This window comes from Theropithecus gelada, chromosome 1, assembly GCF_003255815.1.
Source record: "Theropithecus gelada isolate Dixy chromosome 1, Tgel_1.0, whole genome shotgun sequence".
In the NCBI taxonomy this organism is placed as follows: domain Eukaryota; kingdom Metazoa; phylum Chordata; class Mammalia; order Primates; family Cercopithecidae; genus Theropithecus; species Theropithecus gelada.
In genome coordinates this window covers 113,615,430-113,628,462 of record NC_037668.1, presented here as the reverse complement: position 1 = coordinate 113,628,462, position 13,033 = coordinate 113,615,430, and the positions used below count along the sequence as shown (strand labels likewise).

Sequence of the window (13,033 nt, the reverse complement as noted above, 5' to 3'; positions counted from 1 at the left end):
AGCTAGCCACTAGATGTCCCTCTTGTAAAGAAATAACAAACCTTTTATGAATTCAAAAAATTACTTTTTGTTCTTTGGATAAAATTGCATCATCCTTACTATATTGCAGTAATATACCTATTTACCCCTGTATTAATGCCAGTAGCACTTTTTTCCTTAAAAAGTTATGTGGTAATGTACTTCTAAAAGCACAGGACTTTTTTTTTTTTTAACATGGTATCCTATAAATATAAATAGTATAAGTTTGTACTTTGCTGTAAATTGGCTTTAGGAAAGAGTAAAGGAAAATAAAATGATCGGTTTAGCAGTTGTGGTCATGAGGAGACAAGTGGATTTTGCTGTGAGCTTTGGGGGATGATATAATAGGTGCCCAGTACAGACTTGTCAACTGATTGAAATGTTTAGCTCTGCGGTTTCTCTGCCATAATAGCTTTGATATGGTTTGATGGAAGAATTTCAGAACAACATCAAGGATTTAGAAAAAACACTGTGAAAGAATAGAATCCTAATGGTTCCCCAGTTGGGCTTTTACTCACTGCAGCCATGCAGACAGTGGTAAGGGAGTTCTTGTGACACAGCATCACAGCGTATAACTTTCCACAGCAGTAATTAGCTAGCATTCATAGAAGTGGAAAGCCAAACACTTGATCATCTTGAGGTTCCCGAACTGATTCACTTAAGGAAGACTTTTCCCGGTCACCAAGTCCATCCTTTGTGATATGCCTCTAAAATGTGTCCCTTTCTTACTGTCTCCTTGACCGCAGCATTTATCAGCTGTAGTGTCCTATGCAGGCCCTTCTTATCTCACTCTGGACTGTTGAGGAACCCCCTCCACCTCCCACGTTCAAGCGATTCTCCTGCCTCAGCCTCCTGAGTAGCTGGGATTACAGGTGCACGCCACCACACTTGGCGAATTTTTGTATTTTTACTAGAGGCAGGGTTTCACCATGTTGACCAGGCTGGTCTTGAACTCCTGACCTCAGGTAATCCACCCGCTTTGGCCTCCCAAAGTGCTGGGATTACAGGCATGAGCCACCGTGCCCGGTGTTGAGACAATATTACTCTGTCACCCAGGCTGGAGTTAGTGGTGCGATCTCAGCGCTCTGCAATCTCCACCTCCTGGGTTCAAATGATTCTTGTGCATCCACCTTCCAGGGAGCTGAAACTATAGGCTTGCACCACCATGCTCTGCTAATTTAAGTATTTTTAGTAGAGCTGGGGTTTCACCATGTTGTCCAGGCTCCTGACCTCAGGTGATCCACCTGCCTTGGCCTCCCAAAGTGCTGGGATTGCAGGCATGAGCCAGCACACCCAGCCTATCTGTTAGATACACCTCTCTAAAACTTGTTCTCACCATAATGGTCACCTACTTAGAATCATTTAAGCTTCTGTGCCCACAAAAGTCATTAGCTCAGAGATATCTCAATTGGGCATAGGCAGCATTGCCAGTAGATGAAATTTGTCATCTCATTTTTGAGTCTTGTACTGTCTGTACCCCATTCCATAGCCTGAGGTTAACTCCTTCTTATCCCCCTCTCATTTGAAGTTGCTACTTCCCAGGCAGTTGGAAATATAATTCATTTCAGGTATTCCTCATTAAACAAAACAGAATAAGTCTTCTTCGTTGTATTTGCTTTTTAAAGGAGGAATAACAATATAGTTAGTATTTCTTGAATGTTTATATTTTATTAGACATAACATAATTTAATTTAATCTTTGTTTGTAAGGAAGTTTTCTTGGCAAGTTACTTGTTTCCCTGTGCCTGTTGTCTTACCTGTAAGATGGAGACAGTAATAGTACCAGTTTTATGACTAGTGGTTTTCAGTTTAGAGTGCATGTCAGAATTAACTGTGAGGCAATTTCAAAATACAGAATTATAGATACCTGGGCTCGACCAGCAGAACTTGCTAATTTATAGAGCCTTAGAACATCTGTACTTCTTGTTTTTGTTTTTTGAGACAGAGTCTCAGTCTGTCACCCAGGCTGGAGTGCAGTGGCGCGATCTCAGGTCACTGCAGCCTCCACCTCCTGGGTTCAATTGATTCTTCTGCCTCAGCCTCCCGAGTAGCTAGGATTACAGGCAAGCCCCACCACGCCTGGCTACTTTTTGTATTTTTAGTAGAGATGGGGTTTCACCATGTTGGCCAGGCTGGTCTCAAACTCCTGACCTCAAGTGATCCGCTCGCCTTGGCCTCCCAAAGTGCTGGGATTACAGGTGTGAGCCACCACGCCCAGCCAAGGACATCTTTACTTCTAAAAACCACCACATGATTCTGATGTTTACCTCTACCTGAAAACCACTGATTTGTGTGCCGATAAGTCACTGACCTTATTCTCAATTATTAGTTCAGTCAGTGGGCAGACAAGACTGCAAACTCTTAAACATAGTATAGTTAGTGCTGTGATGGAGTACTTACAGGGTTTGGTAGCACAGAGGAGGGCTCCCTGCCCCAGCCTTTCAAGAGAAGTGTTACTCACTGAGAGCAGGGAACAGGAAAAACTTCCTAGAGAAGATAGAATTTGAGCATGTTTTTAAAGGATGAGAAATAGTTTTTATTTCTAGGTTTTTATCTAGACAGAGGGAAAGATGGTTCTGGAGGTGAGAATATCATATGCAAAAGCATAGTGTAGCTAAGTTAGCACAATGTAAGTAGTTTGGTGGGGATTTGGTGAGTGATAGGAGATGAGGCTGGAGAGAGGCCCACTCTGCCATGCCAGGGAGTTTAGGTAGAGTCATACTTTGAGCAGGAAATCTTCCTGTTCATACGAGTGATCCATATCTGAATGTGGATCTTTATAGTCTCTCTCCACCTTATTTCCTAATGTATTCAACTAAATGTTCCCAGGCTGGTCACCATTCTAAATCCTAGCATGTCTTTTTCTTCCTTATTTTCTAGCCATCTGTGAAAGTACACATGATAGCTCATCTTCTCCATTATGTCTCTTTTGCCTAGGTTCCTATAGTACATATTTTCTCTGCAGTTAATACGAAACAGATGCGGGCATTTAGTGCTGGTATTCATTTTTGGTATGCATATATCTGCTCTCCTTTCTACTTTCTAGTGTTTCTTAGTAGGGGCTCTACTGGCATTTTTGAATGGGACAGGTTTTTTGTTGTGTGGGGCTTTCCCATACGTTACAGGAATTTCCCATTCCTTGCCCCCTACCTGCTAAATCCCTCAAGTGCTCCCTAGTCTTGGAACAACCAAAACTGCCCAGCCATTTCCAATTGTCCCCATACTCTCAGCCACTCCCAGTTGAGAACTGCTTAAGTACTCAATTATTGGAAGTAAAAAGGTTCTTTTTCATTTCATTTCAGTCTTCACCTGCTATATCCATTTTCTTAATATACTTTCTACTAAAGCCAATACCACATAGTTAACCTGTTTCCTATTATTTTCATGCAGTAGTGGTACTAATTTTTAAAACTGCAAAAATATGATATATAACTATTACTTTCCAAAGTATTTACATAATGATGTGAGACATAAAATTATGGTTTTCGTTCTCCCAAATTCTAGTCATTTTAATCTATACCAAGTAACTAAACAGATTCTTTGTATTCATGCTTCCAAAAAACACTTATCATGGTACTAATCCTAATAAAATAGATTATTTTTATAAGGAATGATTCCATTTATTTTTGAGAGACTTCAAATTTTCATCTTAGAATACATTTTAAAAGATTAAATGCCTGTGAATGAAGGATTATGTAGATATTTTATAGATTTTGTATTTTTCTTGAAGAGTTCAGAATTTGGTAGAGTTTCTTTCGACTCTAAATTGAGATTTTATAGCTGACAATAGAACAAAATTTTTTCCTGAAATTTCATCAGGTATTATTTGCTGCTTCCAGATGTCATACCAGTTGACAATTTTAGTGTCTCTTCCTTTTCTATTGCTTATAAATGAAAGACAAACATAGAAGAAATGTTTGTATCAATCCCTTTTATCAGTTAGGATGCTTTATATTGCATGAAATTGAATATCCGGTTTACAGATTTGAACTATATACAAAGGACATTTTGGCTCTCATAACTGAATGTTCAGAGGTAGATGGACTTCAATAGATACAACAACTTGGTTATATCATCAAGGACCCATTTTTTTTTTCCTGATTCGTCATTGTATCCTTTATGGTGTCCATGTGATCCTCATAGTCATAGGATATTGCTGGTAACAGTTTGGGTTATAGTAAATATCCAGACAGAGTGCTTCTCTCCCAACATTACTAAACAGAAAACCTGAAATTCACCATGATTAGGCTGCCTACGTAATCTTCCCAATCTGGAGCCGTTGTGTCCAGGAAAGCATGTTGATTTTTTTAAGTCATAAGGTACACTCCTAGAGGGTTGGCATAGAATTCATTCATTAAGGTGTGATTATGGATTACGAAGGATGGTGGTGACAGGTGGGGAATGATTGCTAAGTAGATAGTCAAAATGTCTACTATACCTCTTAAAAATGATTTTAAAATATGGAGGCAAATATTTAAAATAAAAAGTAACTGAGATACACTTGAATTCTCAGTACAGAAAAATACATAGTTTATTTTTGAACTTTCAGTTCTAGAAAGCTCATAATAATATAGCAGATTAGAATGTGGACTCTAGAGTTACGAGGAAGCACTGCCTGGGCTCAAATCCCAGCAGCTCTGCTACTTCCAGCTGAATAATGACCTTGGAGGAGTGACTTTCTTCTCTCTACCTTAGTGTTTTCATCTGTAAAATGAAATAATAATAACATTTACCTCATAGAATTATAAGGATTAAAGGAGTTAATACATATATTTAGAACCATGCCTGACAGAAAAAGCTTTTAAAACAAACTATTGTTGTTTACTATTGCTACTTGCTGTGCTCTCTGATAAAACAATTTACTGGTAGTTTTTTTATAACCTGCAGACATTTCTTTTTTGAGATGGAATCTCAGTCTGTCACCAGGCTGGAGTTCAATGGCATGATCTTGGCTCACTGCAACCTATGCCTCCCGAGTAGCTGGGACCACAGGCGCATGCCACCATGCACAGCTAATTTTTGTATTTTTGGTAGAGACGGGGTTTCACCATGTTGGCCAGGATGGAACCTGTAGAAATTTCTAATGTAATTAGTGATACACTATTCTGAAAACAGACATGTGTTTTAGCTTTAGCTTACCTCATGGAGTCACCTGTGCTTAAAAATCAGAAGTAAAAATTTTAAGTATGTTTGAACTGACATGATATGTCAATGTGATTCTCAAAAGTAGTTGGAAATACTTCTCTTAATAACTATAAACAAGGGCTAAAACGTTAATGTCCTGGATATACTATGGAAACACTTATTAGGAGAGTTAAGTAGTAGGATGATGAATCTCCCTGTAAGCCCTTCATTTCACTGTTCTTTAAAACCTTTGTTGTTGGTGCATTAATTACAGGATAGAATCCATACTGCTTAGCAGGGCATTCAGGGCCATATATAACCTGGTATTAATGTTTCTAGTTTCATCTCTAGCCACTAAACACTAAGTTTAATGTGAATAGAGTTTGCTTATGAAATCCCGGCAAAATACTCTGTAAAGACACTGTCGGTATTTGATAATAACAGCAACATTTTTGAGTACTGTGTTCTAAACTCTTTTTTTTTTTTTTTTTTTTTTTTTGAGATAGTCTCACTCTTGTCACCCAGGCTAGAATGCAGTGGCACAATTTCGGTTCACTACAGCCTCCACCTCCTGGATTCAAGTGATTCTTCTGCCTCAGCTTCCTGAGGAGCTAGGACTACAATTGTGCGCCACCAATCCTGGCAATTTTTTTTTTTTTTTTTGTATTTTTAGTAGAGATGGGGTTTCACTATGTTGTCCAGGTTTGTCTCAAACTCCTGACCTCAAGTGATCCAACTGTCTCGGCTTCCCAAAGTGCTGGGATTACAGGCATAAGCCACCATGCCCAGCCTCTAAACTCTTGATATATTATTTATTCATTTAATTGTGATAGAAATACCATTGTTATCCCTGTTTTACAATGAGAAGCCTGAGGTACAAAGAGATTGTCTCTTGCTGAAGAACATGTTAAGAACTAAATTATTAAAATGGGATTCAAACACAAAGTCCACTTAACCTCTCCCCCGTCCTACCTCTGGACCTTATAGTATATTGAGCCTTCTTGCTATGTACAGTGTCCATAAAGAACAGGAAGCTTTCATATGAAAATTGTGAAATGGAGGGAAAAATGCAGTGCCCAGCGTTGGTGATTGACTTGCTGCCCTAAAAAGAAGTCCGTGTTGGACTCATCTCCTTGTTGGTCTCTTTGTCCTTAATGTCTAGTGAGCTCTCGTTTGTGTTCTTTGGGTATATGTTGGTTCATCAGTGTTGGAGTGGGATGAGAATTGGTGATTTAAAAAAAAAAAAAGAACAGAAATATTCAAGCTTCTTTAAACTTTGTATTAGAAATCTTCATTCTTAGAGTTTAGCCTCCATTTGTAACTCTTAGTTGTGGCATATTTCATAGGAAGATAGCTTTGAGACTATCAAAATGATTAGATAAGTAACCCTAGTTCTGGTTTGGTACTGGTTTCTAAGATAAAAAAGAGAAACATATATTTTTTTTCTCAAAGGAGGCAAAAGAGAATTCTTAAATGAATACTTCTAATAATGAAATATTTTTAAATTCAAAGAGAATGTTAAAATTATTCCTGTCCTTTCTATCACCACCATCCTGTGTGTGCCCCATGAATGCATCTTTGACTTTACTGATTATAAAAAGTAACAAATCATCCAGGTACAGTGGCTCACACCTGTAATCTCAGCACTTTGGCAGGCCAAGGTAGGAGGATCGCTTGAGCTCAGGAATTGGAGACCAGCCTGGGCAACACAGCAAGACCTTGTCTCTACTAAAATTAAAAAATATCAGTCAGCTGTGGTAGCTACTTGTAGGGGCTGAGGTGAGAGGATTGCTTGAGCCCAGAAAGTCGGGGCTGCAGTGAGCCCTATTTTGCTACTGCACTCCAGCCCAGATGACAGAGTAAGACCCTGTCTCAAAAAAGGAAAAAATCCCACAAATCATTATGTGGAAGATTTATTTAATAATACAGACATATTCGTAGGTAAAAATTAAGTCAAGTCCTTTTATAATGTCAAGAAATAATCATAGCTAAAAGTTTGGGGTATGGTCTTTATACTTGCCAATATATGTATAAGCCTGTGTTTTAAATATAAAGGCTATCATTCAACATGCACAGTTTTCCACATCAGTACATGAAGTTCTGCCTCATCTTTTATGACTACTTAAAATTCATTATGTAGATCTACCATGATTTATTTAATCAACTTTCTGATGATGTACATTTAGGTTGTTTCTAATTTTTTTCTATTATATAAAGTGGTGCAGTGGACATTTTATATATATATTATTATTTGACCAATTCTTTCCTTGGGATAAATTTCCAGAAATAAAACTATTAAGGCAAAAATATACACTTTTTCAATTACAGATTTTTATTTATAGCTTTTATGAAATTGAACTACCAGAAGCTTGCACCAATTTATATTCCTGTCAGCAATGAAGTTGCCACACTTTTGCCACACTTACTTAGTATTTCTAATTTCTGCCAACCTGATAAGTAAAAATATTTTATTTCTATATACATTTCTTTGGTTGTTAATGAAATTGAACATCTTATTGTAACATTAGAGCAGTGCCATTTAAAAGGAGCTAATGACTTTTGATTTGCATCTTTTTCCTTGGGATCATGGTAGCATTCCCCATACGAAAATTTGCAATTTGAAGTTATGAAGTCAAAAGAATAATTTAGATTATGGTTATAGAACCTCTTTCCTTAAATGTGTGTGTTCATCCACATACTTTCTTGAAACTGTGGGAGAGAATGATCCCTTTTTTTTCTGTTTTTGTTAACAAATAGGCCACAGAGAGACTGATCCTTAACAAGTTTCTAGTAAGCATGTGTTTGTAAATAAGTGCCCTGTGTTAACTCCCTGAAAATGAGTATAAAATATTTATTTTCCTCATTTAATACAAGTGCCATCTAAGTATTTTTCAACCTTTTTTTTATTATGACCTCCCAAGGAGCTTTCTGCCATGATATTTTGATACCATAGATACACTGTATATCTGTTGCATACAGTAGCCCTTTGTAGGGCCACAAACGTTAAAATAGCAAAGATTTTGTTGGCCCTTCAGAGAACCAGTTTTTGCCCTCTTTGGGGCCATACTGCCCTCATTGAGAATGCATGTATGTATTGATATTTAGGGAAGGAGAGGGAAATAGCTTTGCTGTGCATGAATAGTTACTTGGGTTTCATAGGACTTAGAAGAGGTTAGTGTTTCTGTTGCTTTGTCAGATTGTCCACAAGGGAACATGAGGATTAACAGTTGCCACAATTACTCCACCAATCTTATCACCCAACTCTAAACATGGTATCTTGGAGTCCCTAAGTTACCTAGAATATACTAAGGTATAGTAATACCATTTTTGAGAATGTTGATATACCAAGGACATAGTGACATTATTGTAGTTGAAGGCATTTTGTTGAATTTATGGAACAGTAGCCCTAATGCATTAGGAGTAGTTGTAAATGTTCAAACCTTTATCCTTGTAGTTCTCAAACAGTGATAATTCTGCCTCCAGGGACATTTACAATTTCTGGTAGCATTTTTGGTGGCCACAACTGGGTGTATGAATCTAGAGGGTGGAGTCCTGGGATACTGCTAAACATCCTGCAGTGCAAAGGACCGAATCCCCCATTGCAAAGAATTATCTAGTCCAAAATACCAGCACTGCTGAGACTGAGAAACCCTGCTCTATCTTAGTGATTGTACCTCTTGGAATCTAGTTTTAGAAAATAATCCAAGTAATGTTGCTAGGAGTTTGATGTATGTGCATTTTTTTTAAGTGGGACATATATTTGTATATATTATTATAAAAACTGGGAAACAAACTTAATTCTTTCACTCTTAAGAAGAGCACATGTCAGGACTTACAGTAATTTCAGCAACACTGAAAAATTGGAAACCATTTTAGAGAAAATTAACTCACTCATTTCAGCTATTTTTTTTTTTTTTTTTTTCTCTGGAGACGGAATCTTGCTCTTTCACCAAGGCTGGAGTGCGGTGGCTCAATCTCAACTCACTGCAACCTCCGCCTCCCGGGTTCAAGCGATGTGATTCTCCTGCCTCGGCCTCCCAAGTAGCTGGGACTACAGGGACATGCCACCACACCCGGCTAGATTTTGTATTTTTAATAGAGACAGGGTTTCACCGTGTTAGCCAGGATGGTCTAGATCTCCTGACCTCATGATCCGCCCACCTTGGCCTCCCAAAGTGCTGGGATTATAGGCCTTAGCCACTGCACCCAGCCTCAGCAGTTCTTTATACAACACCCTTCAACTTCTATTTGCCCACCTTGGGCTAAAGTACAGTATAGAAAATCATCTACTGTTATCAATAGCCCTTTATTTCTTAGAAGAAATAAAAGTACCTCAAAAATATGGCAACTTGTAAATGAGTTAAATCTGAGTATGGGTGCATTGAATGTTCTTTGCATTATTCTGTTTTTCTTTGTTTTTGGAATATTGCAAGATCACATTTTAAAACTTAGTGTACTTTTCAAATTTGTTCGTGTGTGAGCTGAGGCCAAATACAGAAATATTTTTATCAATAATTTAACAATGTATAGCAATGAATGACTTTGTTATAAGTAGAGCTAGTTAACTACAGCAAATAAAATTATCTCCGAGGGCTTTTTCCCTCTGTGTTTGGAATGTTAAGTGCTTTCTGAACATATTCAGGGTGTACTAAATGTTAAAAGGCGAATGAGTTTTGAAATTACTCAAGCAATAATTGGGGTGATTGAGCATGGTTTACAATTCTGTAAGATGGCAAGTTGGTAATCCTTTTTTCCCTAAGTTAATGTGGAAAAAATATACATTTAGGAAGAAATTATATTATGCATTAAGATGAACAAAATCAGTTTATTTCTTATTAAAAAAAAATGTCTCTCAGCCCTTAATGCTATTATGGTATACCTACTTCACAAATAAGGAATATTGCAAAATGTTTTATTTTGGAAGAATTACTTTTTTAAAACGAGTAACTAGTAATTTGCATTTGCATTCAAATTTTTAAATGTTTTTTCCTCTGAGATTTTAGACATCTGTCCTTTAGATTAGTAAAGAGTATTTTTCAACTTTGTTCTCAATAAAATTATGGTCATTGTCTTCTGACAGAAATTTTACTAAATCATATAAATGTTTGGTGAAAGATTACTAGATTGTATTAAAAGAAAATTATTTTAGATTTTGGGGTCCTACTGCTATGGGATAGATTTTAAGGAGATGCTGGTGGTCATTAACTTGCTCTAATTGATTGTTAGAAATTTCTTCTAAGTAAAGAAAACATTGTGTAAAATCATCATGTAGTGAAGACATTTAAATTTTGATAATGGATTCAATATTTGGAGCATTAGATTTTTAAAGGAATCGTGTCAATGTCTCTAAATTTAGATATATTAAATATAGTCATTTTTCTAAAATCAGGCATTTAGTGAATTATTGCTGTTGATCCTATGTCAAACCAAAGTTTAGACCTGAAAGCAAAAAGACTGTAGCTCAAAGTGCATTCTGCTTAGCAACCAGCTTGTTGTCTACTGTTTTGCTACTGAATGCACGTACTCATGCCTCAGAAGTGTATCTCCAGCCAGCTGGACTCAACCGGACAATACTTCATTCACCTAATTTCCAGACTAGTCAAGCAAAGACATCAGCTCATTGTATTTAGTCATGAGGAAATTTATTTGTAAACTTCAAATAGTAGCACACTGCTCTCAAAAGCCCCTGAACTATGAGAAATTGCCTTCTAATTCAGAAATGTGAAGTCCTTGGAATTCAGAACTGCTTCCCTTTTTTTTTCTTTCTTAATAACCCTTGCAAGAGACATTAGCTCTTAATAGAAAATGTATGTTAAATTCTAAGAATAATTTTAGAATCATCTTAAAGTGAAAATTTAGAAAGTTCAATTTGCATCCAGACTTTTATTATCTACTACCTTGATTCTCACATGATTATTTTCTCTCTTAGAAAACAGCAGTTTTATTGGCATGTGAAGCTCCAGTTTCCTCAAAGTCAAGCTGAGTACATAGAAAAAAGGTATCACTGCTGTCTTTTAATCACTGATTTGTTTTAATTTGGAGGCTGTGTATCTAAAATAAATTGTTAACTTAATGTCAGTAGTTGAATGGGTAACTAAATTGTGGTATATTTATACAATGAGATGCTAAACACCACTAAAAACGAATGAACTACAGCTATGCACATCAACGTGGATGAATCTCAGAAATAATGTAAGAAAAGCAAGTTAAGGAAGAATGTATAGAACATGATTGTTTGTAAATATGGGGGAATAAAGCCAGAAAACTCAATAGTGTACTTTTAGGAATACCTACAAAGGTGATAGAACTAACTCTAAGGGAAATTATTAACATAGAAATCCTGATGATGGTTTCTTTAGCAGCAAAGCAAGTATTGAGGAGAGGGATCCAAGGAGAATTAGAGGGCTGAAAGTTTCCTGTTTCTTAAGCTGGGTGGTGGTTAAGGAGATGAAAAATGACCCAAAATTCTACCATGCAAAGATTACCACTGTTAACATTATAGTGTATCACTCAGAAAATACATTATTTTAGATATATATAGGTGTACTCATTGGAATTAATTTGCATAAAGTTTTTTGTGTTACTGTTTCATATTAAAACTTGTTCTTTTCTTTTTCTTTTTCTTTTTTTTGGAGGGGAGTTGGGGCAGGATCTTGCTCTGTTGCCCACGCTGGAGTGCAGTGGTGCAGATCTCCGCTCACTGTAGCTTCAACCTCCTGGGCTCAGGTGATCCTCCTACCTCAGCCTCCAGGTAGGTGGGACTAAAGGCTCAGACCATCACACCTAGCTATTCTTGTTTATTTTTTGTAGAGGCAGGGCCTTACTATGTTGCCCAGGCTGGTCTCAAACTCCTGACCTCAAGCAATCCTCCCACCTCTACCTCCCAAAATGTTGGAATTATAAGCGTGAGCCACCCCATCCAGCCTAAAACACTTTCAAGTGTCATTTAAACATTTTAATGTCAGCCAGATGTGGCAGCTCACACCTATAATCCCTGCACTTTGGGAGGTCAAGGCGGGTGGATCGCTTTTGACCAGGAGTTCAAGACCAGCTTGGCCAACATGGTGAAACCCTGTCTCTACTAAAAATACAAAAATTAGCTGGTGGAAGTAGCGCACTCCTGTAATCACAGCTACTTAGGAGGCTGAGGTATGAGAATAGCTTAAATGCAGGAGGTGGAGGTTGCAGTGAGCCAAGATCATGCCACTGCACTCCAGCCTGGGAGACAGAGCAAGACTCTGTCTCAAAAAAATAAAAAAACAAAAACAAAAACAAACAAAACATTTTGATGTTTGTGAACTATTTCATTCCTTGGTTTAGGAAAATTTTAAAGTTGCTCTTTAAGTAGTATATTTAGCATATTCCTACATTATACATAAATGTCCTCTCTTTGTTGTTGTCAAAGGGATTTTAGTGAAGAACTTTGTTATTTGGAGTTGCATACAAGGAAACGACTTATTTTACAGATAGGGGTATGTAGCCAATAGTATATATGAATATGTATAAATGGTTGAGGAAAGTTACTGTTTTAAAACAGTGTCTTAATTTTGTTTATACAGCTTTATATATAAGTTTAAAACAGTGTGCATATATGGAGGAAAGTTGGAAAACTTAAAATGTTTTGTTTCCAAGGAAATTAGCATCAATTTTTTAACTTGGTCTTATAAATTAGAATGAATAAATTTGAACATGCACTGAAATCTGAAACCTTTTTTCAGATTTATTATTTCTGCTAGTTTCAAATATATTTTATCCTGACCTCGTCTTTTCATGTTTGAGTACAGGTGTGTGTTAAAAGAGGCTTCATATTTTTATAATTGATTTATACAGAACTTCTCAAAATGTTGTTTTTTAAGACCTTGTTAAGTGTGTCCAAGAACTCTTTTTGAGCT

The 13,033-nt window shown here is 36.9% G+C and overlaps 1 protein-coding gene across 2 annotated transcripts in view; it reads left to right on the top strand.

Moving 5' to 3' along the window:
* Positions 1–13,033, top strand: part of ZNHIT6 (zinc finger HIT-type containing 6) — a 54,019-nt gene that overhangs the window by 14,907 nt on the left and 26,079 nt on the right. For both annotated transcript variants that reach the window (XM_025362250.1, XM_025362261.1), the window contains one exon: positions 11,071–11,139. In XM_025362250.1, coding sequence (XP_025218035.1) covers positions 11,071–11,139 — 69 coding nt within the window. The remainder of the gene's footprint in view (positions 1–11,070; positions 11,140–13,033) is intronic.